Source organism: Podarcis melisellensis (genome assembly GCF_964234715.1).
Source record: "Podarcis melisellensis genome assembly, chromosome: 13".
NCBI lineage: Eukaryota > Metazoa > Chordata > Lepidosauria > Squamata > Lacertidae > Podarcis > Podarcis melisellensis.
Window position 1 is genome coordinate 19865713 of NC_138545.1, and position 22353 is coordinate 19888065.

Consider the following 22353-nt stretch of genomic DNA (forward strand, 5'->3'; position numbering starts at 1 on the left):
TGGGGCAGCTGCTTTCACGGCTGTGTTGGAAGACCACATCCTTTCTGCAGATTCTTCCTTACTGTTGGTAATATGGAAAGAGGCCAAAATAGGGGAGGGGACCTCACTTCCGGGGCCTGGGTGTGGCCCTTGGGGCTCTCCATGGGCAAGGATCCTCTGCACCATCTTGAGGGCTTTTGCCTGGCTGGATTGTGTCTTGATGTAATATTGCCTTCTGCTTGCCAGAATCAGGGCTAGAGAAGTGGGGTGTTGTTAGGGACCGTGCTGAAGAGGGCTACAAGGGGGAGAAATGGTAAGAGCCTACCCTTCCCCCTACTAGTGATCAGGATCCTGACTCTTCCCAGGAGCAGGAGGACAGTATAGATTTGGAACAGCAGTTTGCAGAGGGACATAGTTCAGAAGGCAGAAGCTGGGAAATACCAAATGGGGAACAGCTAGCAGGAGAAGTACTGGGAGAGAGAGAGTTAACAGACTCAGTTTCTCTGGAAAGTGTTCATACGCCCAGCCAAGGTCAAGAAGAGCAGATAAGGTGGCAGCACAGAAAGCACAGTGGTCACAAGATCTGGTTACAAGACACGGTAGTGACGTTGAGGACTAGGGAGGAAGTGGGGGGAGACCCTTAATTGGGAGCACCTTCATTCCAAGGAATGGATTCTTTGTTCTCTCGCTGTGATCATTAAAATATCAAACTGGTAAGAGACTCCTTTCTCTTTGTTCTGCTTATCTACTGCCAAAGGGGAGTGGGGTGGTAGAAGCTCCTTCAGGTATACAGGACCAAAGCCGTAGTCTACTTGATTTATCTCTTTGGGAAAAATGATGAACTCTGTGAATGTATAACCAATCCCTCAGCAGTTTACATTAAAAAGTATAATTATCAGTGATATACGGATAAAATAAGCATATTTATAAAATGAACATACATAGCTAATTATATGCCTGGATATTCTTGCTGAAATAGAGAAGGTTTTTTTACCTAGTGTCTAAAACATTTTGGCCAGGGTGTCTGCTTAGTGTTAATAGAAGCAGTGAAAGATCTTTCTGCCTACCGCCTTGGGTTTATCCGAAAACACATGATCATTTCTATGCTGATTTTGCAAAATATGACTGCAGTGTGGAGGGGGAAAAGGGAAGTGGTTTGCAAGGCACTTCCAATGCTGCTAAGTTGTGCATTTTAAGTACATGAACTTCATGGGCAAGAACTGTGTTGCAGAGCCATGTTGCATTTCAGGCCCTGCAGCCTCCCTTGAAGATCTTCATTCCAGGGACAGCACACATCTTGGGGGACACTGGACTACAGGGCTAGGCGGTCCTTCATCATGAGGCTCCCTTTCAACATTCTCTTTATCGGTTGGTATCTCAGATGAAAGGGTGAAGGGACTGAGGGTTGTGCAACGGCCGGGTGGAAGGACCAGAGACCCAGTTGTGGTTCCTGCTGCTCAGCTACATTGCCGCTAATGCAATCATCTCCTTTCCAGGATTCCTGCTGGCTGGACAGTGGCAGATCTCTGGAGGTGAGTCTCTTCGGGTGATAAATATGAACATGGGGCCAGGGGGAGATGGATGGGGGCAGAATGGGAGCGAACTGTAATGATTTCCTGCACAACCAAATCTGATTTCCTGACATCTGCATGATAACCACAGAGGCCTACCAAACGTTCTCTGATCTATACAAATATTAAATGTCCAGGAACATCCCATCCAAATTGATTTTGAGGTTAACTTGTAGGAATAAAGCCCTCAATGGCTTGAGACTCGGGACCTGAAGGAATGCTTCCTGCCATGCTGACGTATCTGAGGACGAGGACTGAGATTAGAAGGGATGCGGAGGATGATATATTCCTGCCATTTTAAAAGCACTGTGTTATATAGACTGCTGATGTTTGTTTCTTCTTTTCTGCAAGTCACCCTGGAGAGAGACATAGAAATCTCCCAGTATGTTTCCAAGCACAATTCAGAGTGTTGATGTTGACCTTTAAAGCCCTAAATGGCCTCAGCCCAGTATACCTGAAGGAGCGTCTCCACCCCCACTGTTCAGCCCAGACACTGATGTCCAGCTCCGAGGGCCTTCTGGCAGTTCCCTCCCTGTGAGACGTGAGGTTACAGGGAACCAGGCAGAGTGGTGCCCACCCTGTGGAACGCCCTCCCTTCAGATGTCTAGGAAATAAACAACTATCTGACTTATAGAAGACATTTGAAGGCAGCACTGTTTAGGGAAGTTTTTAATGTTTGATGTTTTATTGTGCTTTTAATTTTGTTGGGAGTTGCCCAGAGTGGCTGGGGGAATCCAGTTAGATGGGTGGGGGTATAAATATTATTATTATTATTATTATTATTATTATTATTATTATTATTAATCAATTTATTCAACAAAAACAGGTGTTCTGTGGACCTTGACCCCCTGATCAAAGCTTCGGTATCCCCGGAGCATGCAAATGTCTCCCACCTTTGTAGATGTTCCACCTTCCAAATCTCAGCCTTGTTCTCCTTCTTTGACCTAGGACAATATAACTCAAAACCTTCCATCTCAGAGGGGCCCATAAATGTCAACCTGGGAGGAGATATCAACTTGGAGTGCAAAAGTGGCTACCATCAATCTGCACGACACTTTCTGTACAAAGGAGATTCAGACCATTCTGCTTCAGCAACTCAGAAGGTAGAAAAGGATGCAATTGTATTTCACATTTCCAATGCCAAAGAATCAGATGGTGGAATCTACCGATGTAAATATTGCCACAAGGAAAACATGTGCTCAGATTTCAGTGGTGGTGTCCAAGTCAACATAAAAGGTGAGAGCCAGGCTGAATCCTGATACGCCGTTCCCCCAAATGACACAAAAAATGAGACTTTATATCTCCCACATGTATAAATCATGGGGGGGTGGGGGTGGGACTGCTTTTACTAAAGCAACCTTTGCTAACCTGGTGCCCTCCGTGTGTTTTGGTCTACAACTCTGTATGGGCAATTTATCCGGAAGATATTTGTATTTTGAGGAGATAGTGCTCTAACATGGTTTCCTTTCCTGCCTCTGTTTGCTTCCCCCTCTCTAAGCTCTTTGATGGCTGAAGAACATCCTTAGTCCTAATCTGTTGGAAGGAAGTGATATTGCTGGGTACCTTCTTTTGATGTTGGACTTTGCTTTAAGAAAGTGAGGTATTGGGAGAGGTGGCTAATGAATAATCTGTATGTAGCTAGTAGCACGTAGGCGGTCAGGCAAACCACACAGGTTAGCTATCTATAAATTGGATAAATGGACATAAATCTGACATCAGGAATCACAAGACAGAGAAACCAGTAGGAGAACACTTCAACCTCCCAGGACATTCTATACAAGATCTCAAAGTAGCTGTCTTATTACAAAAGAATTTCAGAAATAGACTGGAAAGAGAAGTGGCTGAATTGCAACTTATTACCAGACTTAAAACCACGGAGAGACCTGGTCTGAATAGAGACATTGGATTCTTATCTCATTACAGGGCACCTTGGGTTACATACGCTTCAGGTTACATACGTTTCAGGTTACAGACTCCGCTAACCCAGAAATATTACCTCGGGTTAAGAACTTTGCTTCAGGATGAGAACAGAAATCGCATGGCGGCAGCAGGAGGCCACATTAGCTAAAGTGGTGCTTCAGGTTAAGAACAGTTTCAGGTTAAGAACAGACCTCCGGAACGAATTAAGTTCTTAACCCGAGGTACCACTGTATACATGACAAAGCTATTCTTAGCCACCCCACCCCTTGCTTTTTCCTGTAAGACCAGCTGCAGTCGTTAACAGTCGCCAACAGGTTTACCACACCTATCAGCCAATCACCCATTCCTGCCACCCTTCTGAGTAATACCCCTCCCCACCCTCTCACTATATATAAGGGTCTGGTGACTTCTGTTTCAGTGTATTTGAAGAAGTGTGCATGCACACGAAAGCTCATACCCAGAAAAACTTAGTTGGTCTCTAAGGTGCTGCTGGAAAGGATCTTTTTATTTTGTTTTGACTGTGGGCATAGTGTTAGGGAGAAGCTCGTGCATGGACTGGCGGCCGTGGGGACACGCAACCTGCAGCTACCTGGGGGGGTGGTCACTTCACCACTTCTTTAGGGTTTCCAAGTAGCAGATTGAAGTGCTTTTTGGTATGTACAGTATTTTTCGCTCTATAAGACGCACCAGACCATAAGATCGCAGCTCAGCAATCCCACTTGCTGTCCCGGCTTATGGGATAGCCGCGCACAGCCTCTCCCGGGCAGCGGGATGAAGGCTCCTGTTGCCCGGGAAAGGCTGAGCGTGGCTAATGCTCCCCCAAGAGCCGCGCTCCCTTTAAAGAGCGCATGGAGCGTGTGTGCGGCTCTTTAAAGGGAGCGCTGAGCAGAGCCTCCCGCCTGCATTCGCTCCATAAGACGCACACACATTTCTCCTTACTTTTTAGGAGGGGAAAAGTGCGTCTTATAGAGTGAAAAATACGGTATATATTGCTTGCTGTTTAGAATAAAATCTTTAATCTTCTCACTCACTTGTGTTTGTCTTGCCTCTGAATCTCAATTAAAAGAACCACCTTGCATTTGGCAAGACAAACTCCCATCAGCCTCAGTCAGCAGAGCCTGTTTGGAGTTTCAGTCCAAAACATCTGGAGGGCACCAGGTTGGCAAAGGCTGGGCTAAACTCTACAGTGGACTTTAGGGTCTCTCTCCTGCTTTGCATCCCACTTACATGTCTTGGCAATTTTCATGAATGAAGGCAATTCTCAGTGGCTGGTTTTAGCAGGAGCAGTCTTGCATGCATGCCTTTGAAAAAGTGTTACAAAGCATTCTAAAAAAAGAAAGGCATTTACAGTTAAACACAATTATTTCATCTCAAGATTGCCCTGTAACAGTGCTCTTCAGCCACCAAATGTTTTAGAATTCCTCCTGAAAGTTCATGATTTTGGGGACAGGGTGTTGGGTGGCTTTGGAGGGCAGGATGTGATACTATCTTATTAGTTATCTGTCCTCTTGCTCATTTGTGTGAGTTAAACATCTAGTTAAAGGTAAAGGTAAAGGGACCCCTGAGCATTAGGTCCATTGGGTCCTGGCGAACCAGAGCAGCACACGGAAACGCCGTTTACCTTCCCGCCGGAGTCGTGCCTATTTATCTACTTGCACTTTGACATGCTTTCAAACTGCTAAGTGGGCAGGAGCAGGGACCGAGCAACAGGAGCTCACCCCTTTGTGCGGATTCGAACTGCTGATCTTTTGATCAGCAAGTCCTAGGCTCCGTGGTTTAACCCACAGCGCCACCCGTGTCCCAACGAACATCTAGTTAGCAGAGTTTAAATTTACCTTTTGCAGCATGAACTGTGGAAGCTTCTGGGACACGGTTGCTTAACCTTATTAGTAATTGTCCAGGATGCTTCAGCAGATTGGATCTTTCCCTTTTTATCCCTCTACACAAAATAAAGACAGAGAAGTCTGTCATGTAAGAATAAAAATAGTGTTTACTTACATAAAGCTTCAGGCTCGATAGAAGCAGAAAGTAGCAGTGAAAGCAAGTCAGGCAGAATCTACTCGTATGTTACAAAAATACATGGTAAAGATCAAAATGGAGTCTGTGCTCCATCTTTTCTCTTCCCCCATAGCTTGCAAATCATTCCCATTTCAAAGAGCCAGACTACTGCATAAAAATCAAAAGATTAAACATTGCTTTTCCTCTCTTTTCCCCTAGGGACAGCTAATCCCAAGCCTTCCATTTCGGTGAGCCCAACTGATGCAGAAATAGCACAAAATGAAGTTTGGGAAAAGGGAGAGAATATGAAAAAATCAGGTTTGTCATCCCTACATTAGAAGCACCATCGTAGATGGTAAAATAAAAATGATAGAACAGCATAGAAGAAACTCCCCCCCCCCTCCAGCGCAGGGTCTAACCCCTTAGCTATGCTTTGGGTAAGAGGAAGCCTCAGTATCCAACTATTAGGAAGATAATTTCATCATCAAACAATTTGCGACAGAGAGTTGCTTTGCTTCCCCATTATTTTCGAGGAACCTCACTATTTTCCAGTGGAGTAGCTAGCCACTCAGGTGCCTGGTGTGGGGGCGTGTCCTGCAGCTGGGGGCGGAGCCTCTCTGCCGCCTCCCGCCCCCCAGCTGTAGGGCGGCTGAGGGAGAGGCAGTAGGCAGAAGCAAGTCCCACGCTGCTGTTTCAGGCAGCGCGGAACCTGCAGGCGCCTAAACCACCATGTTACTCCTAAAAAGTTCCATTAGCCCAATTATTATTTTTTAAAAACTCATTTTGTCACTCCCCCCTCAGTGATGACACCTGGGGTGGACCGCACCCCCTTCCTCCACCACTGCCTGCCTCCCATTGCTTTCTCTCCGTCATTATCTATATTCATCCTGCCCGACACTTCCTCTCTCGTTCTGCTTCCCTTTTCCTCCATCTTGTTCTGTTTATTTTGGTGACACAACATCTGAGGAAGGCGTGCCCACTGCTTTGGTAGAGGGAGGGAGGAGCTGAAAATAAATCTTGGGAGGAACAGGATGCTTAGTCTGCATCAGCAAGAGAGCCAGTTTGGTGTAGTGGTTAAGAGCGGTGGTCTCGTAATCTGGTGAACCGGGTTCGCTTCCCCGCTCCTCCACATGCAGCTGCTGGGTGACCTTGGGCTAGTCACACTTCTCTGAAGTCTCTCAGCCCCACTCACCTCACAGAGTGTTTGTTGTGGGGGAGGAAGGGAAAGGAGAATGTTAGCCGCTTTGAGACTCCTTTGGTTAGTGATAAGGCGGGATATCAAATCCAAACTCCTCCTTCTCCTCCTCCTCCTCCTCTTCTTCTTCTTCTTCTTCTTCTTCTTCTTCTTCTTCTTCTTCTTCTTCTTCTTCTTCTTCCTCTTCCTCTTCATTAAAGAACTGAACATGCTTGCAGCTGAGCTCAGGTCAGTGGGAGATGTAGGTACGCAGAGATGGAAGGAAGCCCATTTCAATGTTTTCTTGAGTTTACTTGGGACATGTACAGTATATAATGGCCTTTGCTATTCTTATATATGATTGTGCACAGTAGCAATGGAAATCTCCAGGGCTGTGTATAGTTTTTATTTACAAACAAAAGCACACCATCTACACCGGGGTCAGCAAGGTTTATCTTGCCTGGGCCAGATCAGTTCTGAGGGAGATCCCTCCATGGGCCCGATTGCACGCACCCACAATTTTTGTCATCTGCACAGATGTGTTTTTTGGCGTCTACGCGTGCGCAGACGTGCTTTTCGGCGCTGCAGTCATGAGTTCCCGCGCCGCGCTGCAAGTCATGAGCTGGTCAAATGACCTCCACGGGCTGCTTCCGGCCCATGAGCCTTAGGTTTGTGACCCCTGACCTACACCAATAATATTATTATAGGTTTTTTGGGGGGGACCCCTCAAAGCCTGGGAATTAATGAATGGTAGGATTTTGATTACTTGGGATATGAATGGAGAATACAATCTGCAGAGGAATTCCTGGGTTTGCCTATGCAAAAATGATCTGGCCAAGCTAGGGCCATTAAGAAACAATACAGGGCCATTGAGAGCCATTGACAATGCAAGAGAACTCCCCCCCAACCACTTGCCCTGAGGTGTGATCAGCGACTAGGAATCTGGAAGGCTGACAGGGTAACAAACTGGGATCCATCTTGGGCAGGCTGGCTGAAGGCTGGCATAGAGAGATGCCTTACATTCCATGGCTGTACTGCTGTGTAGGACAACCTCCTCTTGGAATGACCAGGCATGCTGATGTCCAATGCACACACGCCGCGGTGATGTCAGCACACCCCAGGCACCCACTGTCACTGGGGCAAGATGGCGCACCTGGCAGCAGTGACGGGTGAACCCTGCCACCCAACCATGGGTTGGTTGCTGGTCAAACATGGCTAGCGTATAGGGTGTGTGAGTGGCAGAAAGTGAGACAGAGAAGAGAATCGTGATGTGTAGTAGAATGAATGGAAGGGCTTTGCCAAAAGGGATATGGAAATGCCTGCAAAGGAACGGGGGGTGGGGGCTACATGAAGGCTGGAGAGATAGATGAAATAGCAGAACAATAATTTTGGGTAGCCTCTGGACGTGTCTTCCTGTGGTTTGGTAAGCACCGGCAGCATTCCAACTTGAGGTATCCTTTTCACGGTTTTACAGGTGGATATTCAATAGCCATGTGGGCAGGCATTGCTTCCAGTGTTTTCCTTCTGGTCCTCCTCCTCCTGTTACTTGCCTTCATATTGTCCAAGAAAAGAAAAAAGGGTGAGTGAGCTTCTGGATGGGTTGCTTCACAACAGCTGTGGCTAAAAGGTGCTAAATCTTTACATCCTGTGCCCCTTAAAGTCCCACATGAGAAGATATATTTAAATATGTCCCAAAGCTGCTGTTAGGGAGAAAAAGCTTCTCTTAAAAGCAACAACAACATAGACTTTTATCCCTTATAGTTGAGCAGATAGGTTTGAAGGTTTGGGGGCGACGTCTGGTGAAATCTCAAAAGCTTGTGGGTGGGCATGAGCAAAGCAAAATTTCTTCTTCTTATTTATTTATTTACGTAATATTTGTTAACTAATGAACAAACAAAAGTAAGATGCTTGTGATAAATAATAGCACAAAATTGACAGCACACACACCAAGTTGCCAGTACAATGGATTTAATACAGTGATCTAACAGAAGAGTTATAAATTCTACCCCTTTATTGGATGATCTTTCCGGATTGTTTTATGGTGGTCCTTTTACTGTTGATTTCCATGTAAACCAACCACACACTATTATTATTATTATTACTACCATCAGTGTAGTAGTAGAATCCCGTAGAAGTAGTACTCTTTCCCCACCCCATTTCCCCCACTGCCTCTTCGTTCATCTTCAATCTTGGGTGGTTGGGAGTCAATCTGTGGGAAGTTTATCATCCAACTTCCTCTCAGAGACTGCCTGGTTGGCTTAGCTCTCCCTACTCTCAAGACAGCCCACTTTCAGGGCTTCCTTCAGCAGTGTTATCTGTTGGGTTCAACACATTTGATGTTACAAGGCGCGTTCTAACCAATCGTATAAGGGTTGGTAGACGAACGTTCTAATGGCAAGTAAGCACATGCACTGTCAACTGTCAACGGTCAGTTCATGCTCCGTATTATTATTGTGTTGTCCAGTCAGTTCGGTTCTTGTTTTCCTATGAGTGAGCTGTTGTCACTGACAAATGTTAAATAAACATAGTTGAGGAACTTATACTGCCTTGGGCTTCTGGCTTTTTCCAAACATTTAACAAGCAGATATATTGCTTTCAAATCCTGAGCTCCCATTGCTCGGTTCCAGCTCCTGCCAACCTAGCAATTCGAAAGCACATCAAAGTGCAAGTAGATAAATACCGTATTTTTCGCCCTATAGGGTGCACTGGCCCATAGGGTGCACCACGTTTTTTTGGGGGGGGAAATAAATTTTAAAAAATTATTTCCCCCCCCCAGCCGTGGGGCTGGGGCGGGGGAAGCCCGAGCTTCCCCTGACCCCAGCCCCCAGAACAGGCTGCTATCCGCAAGCCTTGTGAGCCCGGCAGGAACTCCTGCCAGGCTTGCAAGGCTTGTGGACATCTACGTGAAGCACGGGGCACTCTCCGGAGCGAGCCCCGTGCTTCGGGCTGCAGGCTGCTGCCCGCAAGCCTTGCGAGCCCGATGGCAACTCCCACAGGGCTTGCAAGGCTTGCGGATAGCTTCCTGAAGCCTGGAGAGCGAGAGGGGTCGGTGCACACCGACGCCTCTTGCTCTCCAGGCTTCAGCAAAAGCCTACATTTGCCCCATAGGACGCACACACATTTCCCCTTCATTTTTGGAGGAGGGAAAGTGCGTCCTATAGGGCGAAAAATATAGTAGGTACTGCTCCGGCGGGAAGGTAAACAGCGTTTCCGTGCGCTGCTCTGGTTCGCCAGAAGCGGCTTAGTCATGCTGACCACGTGACCCAGAAGCTGTAGCTGGCTTCCTCAGCCAATAAAGTGAGATGAGCGCCGCAACCCCAGAGTCGGTCATGACTGGACCTAATGGTCAGGGGTCCCTTTACCTTTAATATTGCTTCCACCACATTTCCCATGTTGCAGAGGAGGCCATTGGCTTCTAACCACCACCATCCCCCCCACTATCAGATCCAGAATTAGGATAGCAATCTTTGTGGTGAAAAATAGGAGTGCATTTCTTATATCTAGTTACAGATAGGTAGCCGTGTTGGTCTGCCATAGTCAAAACAAAAAAAATTCCTTCCAGTAGCACCTTAAAGACCAACTAAGTTAGTTCTTGGTATGAGCTTTCGTGTGCATGCACACTTCTTCAGATACACTGAAACAGAAGTCACCAGACCCTTCTATATAGTGAGAAGGTGGGGAGGGGTATTACTCAGAAGGGTGGTGGGAATATTGCAGTCATTAAGAGTCGTCAACAGGCTCATCACAGCTATCTGCCAATCACCCATTCCCACCACCCTTCTGAGTAATACCCCTCCCCACCTTCTCACTATATAGAAGGGTCTGGTGACTTCTGTTTCAGTGTATCTGAAGAAGTGTGCATGCACACGAAAGCTCATACCAAGAACTAACTTAGTTGGTCTTTAAGGTGCTACTGGAAGGAATTTTTTTGGTTTTTTCTTATATCTGTTACATATGATTTGCCTCTCTCTTCCTGCATTTTATGTCAATTTACAGCAGAACATGGTGGGTGTGCTGTTGATTTTTGTCATTACGACTTCATTATATACTATAAAGGCTTTGTCTTATCTTTTTTACCAGTTGTATTCACATGATTCATAACAATACCTTTTGACAGTCGATATCCCATTATCGGTGCGATACGTTTCAGCACATTTAAAGAAAATGAAAAAGTCTTCATGCCATTGAAGAAAATCATTATTTCAGCTTCCTTAGTAGTGAATGTTTTCAGTGCTAAGTATAAGGTTACCAGATTTTTTTCAATGAATCCAGGGACACTTTTCAACTGCAATTGATTTTGTATGAGGACTGATTTGTAAATCCGGGGACTGTCCCCGGGAAACGGGGACGCCTGGTAACCTTAGTCAAGTAAAAGAGATGAATTGGGTGGCTTCCTCTATCCAGACAAGGGTCTTGGAGGTTGTACTATATGGGCCAGTGAGAGGGGGGGGTGGTAGCAGCATCCATAACTTCAATCTGAAACCAACTGGGTGAAGAATCTCACAGTATGTCTCTGCTCTACAGGTTCCATGGCCAATGACCAAGCTCAACAAGTGAACATAGTAAGAAACATTCCTATGAAACAAAACATTTACAACTGTAAACCTGGTGGGAGGGAGACAGAACATAACATCAATGCAACATCCTCTATCTGTCTAATTTATAGGGGATGTGGGTGGCGCTGTGGTCTAAACCACAGAGCCTAGGGCTTGCCGATCAGAAGGTCGGCTGTTCGAATCCCCGCGATGGGGTGAGCTCCCGTTGCTCGGTCCCAGCTCCTGCCCACTTAGCAGTTCAAAAGCACGTCAAGTGCAAGTAAATAAATAGGTACCACTCCGGCGGGAAGGTAAAGGGCATTTCCGTGCGCTGCTCTGGTTCGCCAGAAGTGGCTTAGTCATGCTGGCCACATGACCCGGAAGCTGTAGCTGGCTTCCTCGGCCAATAAAGTGAGATGAGCGCTGCAACCCCAGAGTCGGCCATGACTGGACCTAATGGTCAGGGGTCCCTTTACCTTTACCTTTACAGGTGTTATTTGATTGGGGGTGGGGCAGAGGGCCAGATATCAACCTCCAGATCATTGGTTGGTATCCTTGGATGTCTTGGAATGGCTCTCCCAAATTCTTGAAGTTTCTCTGTAATAGGGATGGGATACCAGATTATCATTTTTTATTCCATCTCCCATCAGCCCCTGCCATCATTGCCAGTGGTCAGGGATGATGGGAGTTGTAGTCCAATCATGTCTGGAGGGTCACAGGTGCCCTATTCCTGCTTGGCAGCACTCTCCTTTGTTTTTATTGTAACTCCAGCAGAGGGAATGGCCAGATTGCATCTCCTTCTTTTTCCCTCCATAGCCCTTGCAGTCTGAGCCTGAAGAAGACCCTGATGGAGTTTCCTATGCTGTACTGAGCCACAGCTCATTGAAAACCAAACCAGCATCCGATGCAGATGGGATCCCTGAGTCCTGTACTTATGCAACAGTGGCCAAAGGCAGAACCAAGGAAGGTCAATAGGCAAGGCGTCACAAAGGAATGCAGCCCTCAGACTGAAAAAGATTCCCTGACCCTGGCTGTACATCTTCCCTTCCTAATGGAGAATGATTGAGAGCCAAAGACTCAAAGGAAGGAAGGAAGGAAGGAAGGAAGGAAGGAAGGAAGGAAGGAAGGAAGGAAGGAAGGAAGGAACTAATAACCAATAACCAGCTGCCTTAAAGGAACAGTAACATTAGGCATAATCTCCCCGTGTAAATACATTTGTCCCAATAATCACATAATGCTTTTAAGATGTCTCTAATCGTTTTACTGTAATGTATTGCTTTGTTGTATTTTTGGCATGTTTCATTTTATTCATGACTATTTTGTATTCATGAGAATGAAAAGTGGTCTAGAAACAGTTTAAATAAATAAACTCCTTTTCTGGTTTTAGTGCAAGTTGTTGTTGCTGTTAGTGCAATGTTAAATTCTAAATGACCCTGGACTATTGGGGGTTGCTAGAGACTCCTCTTTGTCCCTCATAGGAATTACTATGTACATAGTCCTGGAAGTTTCTTGATAAGGTTGTTGTTGGGTGTGTGTTTTTTGTCACTGTGTGACTGGAGACAATCTCTCAGGACTCATCTAGACTTATCCAATTGGAAAACCCAATCTTAAGTAGCGAATTAGAGCAAATGTCAATTGGGTTTTCCATGGATTGATGTTTGCTCAAATTTAGCCCCAAAATGTGGGGGGATTTCTGGGGAAAGTGGCAGGACAAGAGCAGAACCACTCCGACCCATGCCTAGAAAGTACAAAACATGCAGAAAACCTGGAGTATGATTCCTATGAAATCCCAAGCCATTAACTTACATTACAGACAGCGCCTCCACAGGCCACCAGCGTTACAGCATCCCGGTCATTTGACAGCGCTAACAAGCTAAGTTGGCTTGTCTGTCAACGCTGTGGGGTGCCCAGTTGAAAGAGGAAGGTATTGATTTATGCCAGATAAGCTCTATCACTGGTTCTCCTATGCAATAAATGGAAACACACCTTTTTAAAAAGGAAAATAGATGACAAAACGAATTGGAAGTTCTTTCCCCCGCTCCCTTTGTGAACTTTTGCAACTGATAAAGATCCCTCTTCTGCCTGAAGCTACCCTGTAACCCAATAATAGATATTTGCAACTGATGAGTTTCTATGTTTAATTGAGTTATAAATTTGTTTTTATTGGAAAATTATATATATATATATATATATATATATATATATATATATATATATGATATTTGCAACTATGTTTGGAATACAATCACAAATGTAACTTAATTTTCAAACTGAAAGTCACTGTAACACATGCAAATCACAAATGTACGTTTATTTGCCAAGCTGATAGACATTGTAAACCCTTCAGGGAAACATTGAAACATATCTTCCACTCACTCAGCCTCCAGAAACATGAACTGCTAGACTTCTAATCTGCCTTCAGAAAAGTGGTTTTTCACTTGTAGGCTCACCTCACTAGCAGGGCTCCAGAACACTTCAGATTTTGTTGTTTTGAGTTTCCTTAGCTCATCTTGGTCTGGTATGCTAACAAGTCACAGTTTGACTTAATCTATTGGGTGCTTTGCATCTGCTGGGACTCAACTTCCTTCTTGAGTTTCAATTCCACCCTTCACTGTGGGGCAAGCACTGAACAACAACAACAGCAAATATTTCTTTATTTTCCGCCCTCCCCGGCCAGAGCCGGGCTCAGGACAGCTAATACCAGTAAAATTACAATAAAAACATATGGGGGTGGGGAACCAATTTAAAATACAGGTTAAAAATACAATTTAAAAGGCAGCCTGATTTTAATAGTAGCCCATAGATCAAAACCATAAGGGGAGGGAAACATAGGGGAAGCAACCAAAGGCCAGGTGGAACAGCTCTGTCTTGCAGGCCCTGCAGAAAGATGTCAAGTCCCACAGGGCCCTAGTCTCTTGTGACAGAGCGTTCTACCAAGTCGGGGCCAGTACTGAAAAGGCCCTGCCCTAGTTGAGACCAACCTAACCACCTTGCGACTTGGGACCTCCAAAGTGTTGTCATTTGTGGAACTTAAGGTCCTCTGCGGGGCATACCAGGAGAGGCAGTCCCTTAGGTACGTGGGTCCTAGGCTGCATAGGGCTTTAAAGGTCAAAACCAGCACCCAGTCAGCAGGAGGAGCATAAGTATTGTGGCAGCAGCGATAGAAGAGGCAGCTCCTTTTCTATTTGTTTGAAAGGGAAAGTGCAGCAGCAGCAGCAGCGACCACAGCAAAGCTCTGGTCTCGGGCCACAATGTTCAGCCTCAGCATCCTGCTCTGAGGACATTCCCAGTATTTGAGTGTGGTCTGTCCGCTTAGATGTGCAGCTCTCTCTTCCTCTGTCCCAGTTCAAGAAATAGCTTTCTCTCTCTCTCTCTCTCTTTCATTTCTGCCCTTTCTGTTCTTTTTGGTTTCATTAATTCTAGTGCTATTCTTAGGTTAATTACTGTCAGTGCTCAAAGGGGAAGGAAAAAAAGGAAACAGTCAGCCTTAGGAAATACCATTTGGTTTTGAGCTCTGATGAATACTTTCTTTGAATATTTTACTCTCCAACCTAGCGTGCCATTTCCTTCCCATTCTTCCTTCCTGCACCCCATCTTTTCAGACAGCAAACCTGCAGGAAAGGTCCTTTTCATTTGACTTATGTACGGTAGCCTTTCTCTGCCAGCAATTTCTGGGGAGTCTTTTGAAGCATCTCACATGCCTCAGGCACCAAAAAGCCCTCAGAGGCCTGATGGGAAGAGAGGGGAGTGGCAACAGCCAGACTTGGTCCCTCACCATCATCTGTTCCGTTGTTTGCCACCTGCCCTCAAGACTGTGCCCAAAAGTGGCTCACAGAATATCAAGCAAACAGTAAGTACAGTGGTACCTCAGGTTAAGTACTTAATTCTTCTGGAGGTCCGTTCTTAACCTGAAACTGTTCTTAACCTGAAGCACCACTTTAGCTAATAGGGCCTTCTGCTGCTGCCACACCACCGGAGCACAATTTCTGTTCTCATCCTGAAGCAAAGTTCTTAAGCTGAGGTACTATTTCTGGGTTAGCGGAGTCTGTAACTGAAGTGTATGTAACCTGAAGTGTATTTAACCTGAGGTACCACTGTACACCTCAAAACTACCTTATGCGAAACATAGAACTGTAGACTACAGTCTTACCTTGGAAGTCAAATGGAATCCCTTCCAGAACTCTGTTCAATTTCCAAAACGTTTGGAAACCAAAGCGCTGCTTCTGATTGGCTGCAGGAAGCTCCTGCAGCCATTCGGAAGTTGCGGAAGCCCCGTCAGACATTCGGGTTCCAAAGAACGTTTGCAAACCAGAACACTCACTTCCGGATTTGTGGCATTCGGGAGCCCAAACGTCTGAGTACAAAGGCGTTCGGTATCCAAGGTACGACTGTATATACAAATATCTAGGTTTTATATTGACAGATTATCACAGCTATCAAGAAAGACGTTTGTTTAGTGGAATACCTCAGGCTGTTCTGCTTAGGCTCATTTAACTTTATCCCCATTGGGGAAATGACAGCAAGGTGGTCTTTAAACACACACAGAGAGAGAGGCAACTGTTGACTTCAGATAAATGTGTAGACCGTGAGGCTTCAGCCACAGATGTTTTCAATGCCATTTTGTCTAGAAACAATAGTCAGGCTGTGGAGCCCCTGGCAAAGGAGAAGACTAGGGTTCTGGTTATGAGAGTGGTTGTGTAGAAGAGGAAACTTCAGCAGCTGCAGCATTTTTTTGATGTGTGTTTACCAAAGTTCTCTTTTTTAATTTTTGATGTGTGCTTACCAAAGTTCTCATGTTTTACACAGCTGTGACCATTATGGTAGTTACAACTTCCTTTTCTTACAGATGGCCACTCTCATTTTGGGGGGGAGGGGGTAGGAGGAGCCACATCTTGAAAGATCAAAATGTGAGCAGCCAATAATGATCTTGGTACTCAAGGTGCGTATCCAAGGTAGGGGAAAAAGGGAAGTGGTTTGCGAGGCACTTCCAGCGCTGCTCAACTGTGCATCACAGAGTATGTGTACATCAAAGGGAAGAACAGTGTTGCAGAGCCATGTTGCAGCCTCCCTTGAAGATCTTCATTCCGGGGACAGCACACATCTTGGGGGACACAGGACACTGGACTACAGGGCTAGGCGGTCCTTCATCATGAGGCTCTCTTTCAACATCCTCTTCATCGGTTGGTATCTCAGATGAAAGGGTGAAGGGACTGAGGGTTGTGCAACGGCCGGGTGGAAGGACCAGAGACCCAGTTGTGGTTCCTGCTGCTCAGCTACATTGCTGCTAAAGCAATCATCTCCTTTCCAGGATTCCTGCTGGCTGGACAGTGGCAGATCTCTGGGGGTGAGTCTCTTCGGGTGATAAATATGAACATGGGGCCAGGGGGAGATGGATGGGGGCAGAATGGGAGCTAACTGCAATGATTTCTCCCAACCAAATCGGATATTCTAACATCTGAATGATAACCATAGAGGCCTACCAAAAGTTCTCTGATCTATACAAATATTAAAGGTACAGGAACATCCAATCCCTATTTCTTTCTGTCTCTTTTTTGGTCAAAATCTACATTTACTGATTTTTCAATTAGGTTTTTTAAAAAATATATATTATTTGATTATACAAAACATAACAATCCAAATGCATATTGATATACTGTACAGTGGAACCTCAGTTGTCGAACATTTCAGAAGTTGAACGATCTTCTGGAATGGATTACCTTTGGCTACTCTGAATCTCGAGACTTCTCCCCACCCCCTCCATGGGTCCTATTCTCAACATTTACAACTGCATATTATTTCATAATCTATATTTTATATCAATCCATGTTATCCATGGTATGAACCCCATCCCTATTCCTTTGCCTGTGGACAATCTACACACAAAATGCAATTCCCCCAGTGCAACCTTCGACTGAGCAACTAGACATGATGGCAACCTTCTCCCTGCACGGCCAGAGGCAGGATACCTGTGAAAAACAGTTGCTAAGAATTACAACTGTGGAGAATGCTCTGCTGCTCTCAGTCCTGCTCCTGGACTCCCCACAGACATCTGGTTGGCCCCTGGGGGAACTTGCATGACAAAGCTCGAGTAGCTGCAGTAGAAGAGAGTGCCTTCTACCAACTCAGTCTGATAGGCCAATGAGGTGGCCATTACAGAGGACAGTCCTCTCTTTGAAAAGCTGTCCAAGTTAAGTTTTAAAAACCATAAGGAAAGCAGGAGGGGGTCTTGAAGTTGCCCACCCACCATGAGCAGCTGAACAGTGGAATGAGCAGACACACAGCTCACCTGACCACAGTCTACCCCACTAGGGTGGAAATAAGGCATTTTCATTTTAAAAAAGAGTAATTACTGTCCTACCCTAGTTCTCAAATAGAATCTGTTCCGGAAGTCCGTTCAACTTCCGAAAACGTTCAAAAATGGAGGTGTGGCTTCTGATTGGCTGCAAGAGCTTCCTGCGCTTAGTTGGAATCTGCGCTGGACATTCGGCTTCCAAAAAACGTTCGCAAACCAGAACACAGTACTCACTTCCGGGTTTGTGGCATTCGGGAGCCAAAACATTCGAGTCACAAGGCATTTGAGAAGCAAAGTACAACTGTATTTATAAATGTGGATCTTCCCATATAAATTAGCATGTGGTAAAGTCAGGGCCTTCTTTTGTCTTCCTCTTTGGTGAGACTTTTGTAGATGCTCCATCTTCCTAATCTGCATTTTCATTTAAAAATTAGTAATTATTTATAAATCTGGATCTTTTCATACAAATTAGCATGTGGTAAAGTCAGGGCCTTCTTTTGTCTTCCTCTTTGGTGATCCATCTTCCAAATCTCACCTTTGTTCTCCTGTTTCGGTCCAGGACAACCTTACCCTAAACCTTCCATCTCAGTGGCTCCCACAAATGTGGTCAGTCTGGGGGGAAATATCATTTTACGGTGTTCAAGTAATTACCATCAAGATGCATTCTACTATCTTCACAAAGATTCACGAATTACTGATTCAGCAGTTTGGAAGAGCGAGAGGGATGCAGTTGTATTTCTGATTGCCAATGCAAGAGCTTCAGATGGCGGAACCTATACGTGTAGCTATTTCTTAAGTTATGATCGACGGTGCTCAGATCGTAGTGATCCTGTCCAAGTCTTCATAAAAGGTGAGAGCCTGGCTTAGCCTTTTTATGCTATTTTCACAACTGACATGTAAGGGGAGGAAAGAGAGAGGGACATTAGGCTAGCCATCAGGCAATGGGTTTTTCTGCCTGTCTCATCCCTCCCTCCAGCCCTATCAGCCTTTTCCAGATCATGACTTTAAGAACAGCAGAAGAGACTTAAACAGCTATCTGGGACAGCAGAGACTTAAACAGCTATCTGACTTTTAGAAGATAGCTGAAGGCAGCCCTGTTTTGGGAAGTTTTAAATGTTTGATGTTTTAATGTGTCTTTAATATTCTGTTGGGAGCTGCCCAGAATGGAAACCTAGCCAGATGGATGGGATGTAAAAAATATTTTGTTGTTGTTGTTATCAAGAGTTCTCCACTAGTACTAAATATTGCAGAAATGCCATGAATTCAACAGAAATGCCATAAATTCAACAAAATCTCTTAACCAGTGCTTTTCTTTGAGGGGGCAAAAAGGTGCTAGTACCACGTGCCCTTAAGTAACTCCAGGAAAAAGCACTGTGAGTCTTAAATAAAAATTGCAATCACACAGTTAGATACACATGATACTTAGTGTAAATGCAGATAAGACCAATGATCCTTTGTCCTTCCAGATGTTACTGGGTCCTAGCAAGTGTGGCCAATGGCATGTAGGTCCGTAACATCTGGAGGGCCAATAATTCTCTACAACTGCTCTAGACATTTTTAACTAAAGACAAAACAATAGCAGTCCATATGTACAACCATTTTTTCATAAGCAAAGAGCCATTCTAAGCATTTTTTAAATTATTTGTTAAAAGTCAGTTTGTTTTGCCTGTTTGTTTGTTTGTTTGTTTACTGAATTTATATGCTGCCCTATACCCAGAGGCGATTCAAAGAAAAGATAATAATTGTGATGGGACGATGAGCTGCTTGTGCGTAAAATGCAAGTCCCTCAGAGTTTGATCAGGTTTTCAAACCTCTGCCTGTGACGGAGCCCCTCCAGCATGGCTGCGTCAATCACTAGTAGAATCCGAAAGTGGCTGCTTTCGGAATCGTTTCCAACATAAAAGCTCTTTAACGGAAACACGTCGTCTGGCCTCTCGGCGTGACAGTTTCCGGCGAGGTGTGGGTGTCCCTATAGGAGGTCCTGAGACCTCCCCACTGTTTTCGCTGGAAGCGTCTCTGAGCCATCCCTCCGACTCACTTTCCCTTGGAGTTCTTGCTCGCCCTCTACTGGTTCCCTCTTCCGCTGCTACTCCTCTCTCAACCTCAGTGAGCCTTTGCGCCCCCGGCGCTTTAGATGGCAGTTCCCTGACATCCACCTCCCCTCCAGGGCCCCCTTCACCCCCTCCCGTCTCCTCCCCTACTGGCGGTGAGGAGGTAAAACCCCTGAAAGAACCTCCTTCGTCTTCCGACGTCGCGAACACTTCCCTCCACTTGTTGCTGTTCCTACTCTCTCGGTAATCTTCGTCATCGGAGTCCACCCCCTCTTCCAACTCCGACTCCGCGAACCCTTCCATTTCCTCTTCCTCATCGGTGGTGCCGAAATACTCCCTCCTAAACCTTGCTATCGGCTGAGGTTTCCTCGGGAACCTTTGGTGGAACGTTTCTGTTAAAACCTCGTCATTGACTTCCTCTGCATTCACCCAGGTGTTTTCTGACTCCGGTTCCCCTTCCCACGCCACCAAATACTCCACCTGATTTCCCTTCCACCTGGAATCGAGGATTTCCGCTACATGGTTGCGGCGTTCCCTCTCTTCCAAGGCTGGTCCCCTGACGTACTCCCCTTCACGTCCCCCCCGTATGGTGACAGTAACGACCTGTGGAACACTGGGTGCAATTTCATGTGGTTGGGTAATCGGAGTTTGAAAGCTACCGGGTTGACCTGCTGAATGACCTCAAAGGGTCCCAATCTTCTGGGCCTCAATTTCTTACAACCCCCTTTGAACGGCAACCCTTGGGTTGACAACCACACTTGATCCCCCACCCTTATGGTTTCACCTTCCCTTCTGTTCTTGTCTGCCTGCTTCTTATATTGTGCCTTAGCCCTTTCTAAGTTGAGCTGGAGCTGATGATGGATCGCTTCCATCTCTTCTACAAAATGTTCAGCCGCTGGGACGCTCCATCTCTCCCCTCCTTCCCCTGGAAATGCCCTGGGGTGACACCCGTAATTAGCCAAAAAGGGACTCATCCCTGTGGACACATTCTCCACATTATTGTAGGCAAATTCTGCCAACGCCAACTTTTCGACCCAATCGTTCTCTCTGTCATTGACATAACACCTCAGATATTGTTGAAGAATGCCATTTGCTCTTTCCGCCTGCCCGTTGGTTTCAGGGTGCCGGGCAGTTGAAAAATTGACTTCCACGTGCAGCAAGCTCATGAGCTTCCTCCAGAACCTGGAAGTAAATTGTTTGCCGCGATCTGAGATCACCCTCAAGGGAGCCCCGTGCGACCTAAAGATGTGTTCTACAAACAACTTCGCTGTTTCTTCCGCTGTGACTGCATGTGAGCATGCTACAAAGTGGCACATCTTAGTTAACAGGTCTACTACTACCATGATGGCTGTTTTCCCCTTGGACTTTGGCAGATCCGTCATAAAATCTATTGATATCGCTTCCCAAGGCCGTTCTGGTGTGGGTAATGGTTCTAATAACCCTGCCGGCGCCCTTCTTTCCCCTTTGGCTCGCTGACATTGGTCACACCCTCTTACATACTCCCTTACATCTTCCCTCACCTTAGGCCACCAAAATTCCCTGGTAACCAACCACATGGTCTTGTGTTGTCCAAAATGTCCCGCCGTGGGGCTATCATGCAACTGCTTGAGTACTCTCCCCCTCAATTCACCTTCGGGTATATACAGTGCCCCTTTGTAATACAATGCCCCATTTCTTTCCTCAAAACCTCCGGGGCTCTCGCCCTCCCCCCTGAGACCTCTGAGCTTATCCTGGGCATATTCATCATTTTCCGTTTCCTCTACCAGTTCTCGTTGCCCCACCAGCGCCGCCCCACACACCCAGCGGTCCTCAGGGATGACATGTCTCTCTTCGATCACCCCCTCCCCTTCCCAATACTCTGGTTTGCGTGAGAGCGCGTCCGCCCTGACGTTTTCTGGGCCTGGCACATAACAAATTTCAAAGTTGAATTTGGAGAATTCCTGTGCCCATCTCACTTGTCGTTGGTTGAGCACTCGAGCTGTTCTCCAATACTCTAAATTCTTGTGGTCGGTGCACACTTGCACCTTGTGTTGTGCCCCAATTAATAAATGTCTCCACCTCTGGAATGCTTCGTGAATGGCAAGTAGTTCCCTGTCATACACCGTGTAATTCCTCTCGGATTTATTCAGCTTCCGCGAGAAGAAGGCACACGGTCTCCACTCCGACGCACTCCTCCCCGGTTGAAGAAGGACCGCCCCTACCGCCCGGTCGGATGCATCGGTTTCCACTCTCATGGGTTTTCGTAAATCCACATGCAGAAGTTGTTCTTCCGAGGCGAAAGCCCTTTTCAGTTCTTCAAAGGCTCGATCCGCCTCTACCGTCCAAACAAATTTCTTCTTGCTGCTGAGGCAGTCGGTGATGGGCGCCGTCAAGTGGGCAAAGTTCTTGATGAACTTCCGATAAAAGTTCCCAAACCCCAAGAATCTTTGCACGTCCTTCTTGGTCTTCGGTGTCTTCCATTCCAGTACCGCTTGGACCTTGCCTGGATCCATGGCCAATCCCTTGTCTGACAAGCGGTACCCCAGGAATTCCACCTCCTTGGTATGAAACTGGCACTTCTCCAGTTTCACCCACAGCTGGTTGGCTTGCAGCCTGCCCAACACTTCTCGAACGTCCCTCACATGCTGTTCCTCATCTTCCGAATACACCAACACGTCGTCTAAAAAGGCCACACAATTCTTGTAGAGCAAAGGTCCCAGAACGTGGTTTATAAAAGCTTGAAAACACGCGGAGCCCCCTTGTAGACCGAAGGGCATAACGAGGTATTCAAAGGCTCCCAAAGGGGTAAACATGGTGGTCTTCCATTCATCTCCCTTCCTTATGCGTATCAGAT

The 22353-nt window shown here is 46.1% G+C and overlaps 1 protein-coding gene and 1 long non-coding RNA gene across 3 annotated transcripts in view; one reads left to right on the plus strand and one right to left on the minus strand.

The window, feature by feature from the left end:
* Positions 1-1147: 1147 nt before the first annotated feature.
* The window catches only part of LOC309355275 (T-cell-interacting, activating receptor on myeloid cells protein 1-like), a 48889-nt gene continuing 27683 nt past the window's right edge, over positions 1148-22353 (plus strand). The window contains exons 1-3 of one of the 2 annotated variants that reach the window (XM_081885990.1): positions 1148-1347; positions 1476-1511; positions 18029-18319. In XM_081885990.1, coding sequence (XP_081742116.1) covers positions 1317-1347; positions 1476-1511; positions 18029-18319 — 358 coding nt within the window. In that variant the 5' untranslated portion in view covers positions 1148-1316. Of the gene's footprint in view, positions 1348-1475; positions 1512-16038; positions 16358-16485; positions 16522-18028; positions 18320-22353 lie in introns of those variants that run through there. The other variant, XM_081885988.1, reaches the window with a different exon arrangement.
* Positions 6244-7159, minus strand: LOC309354610. Its single transcript, XR_014162362.1, has 2 exons — positions 6867-7159; positions 6244-6786 (listed from the first exon to the last, which is right to left on the minus strand). It is a non-coding gene; the product is annotated as an uncharacterized lncRNA (long non-coding RNA).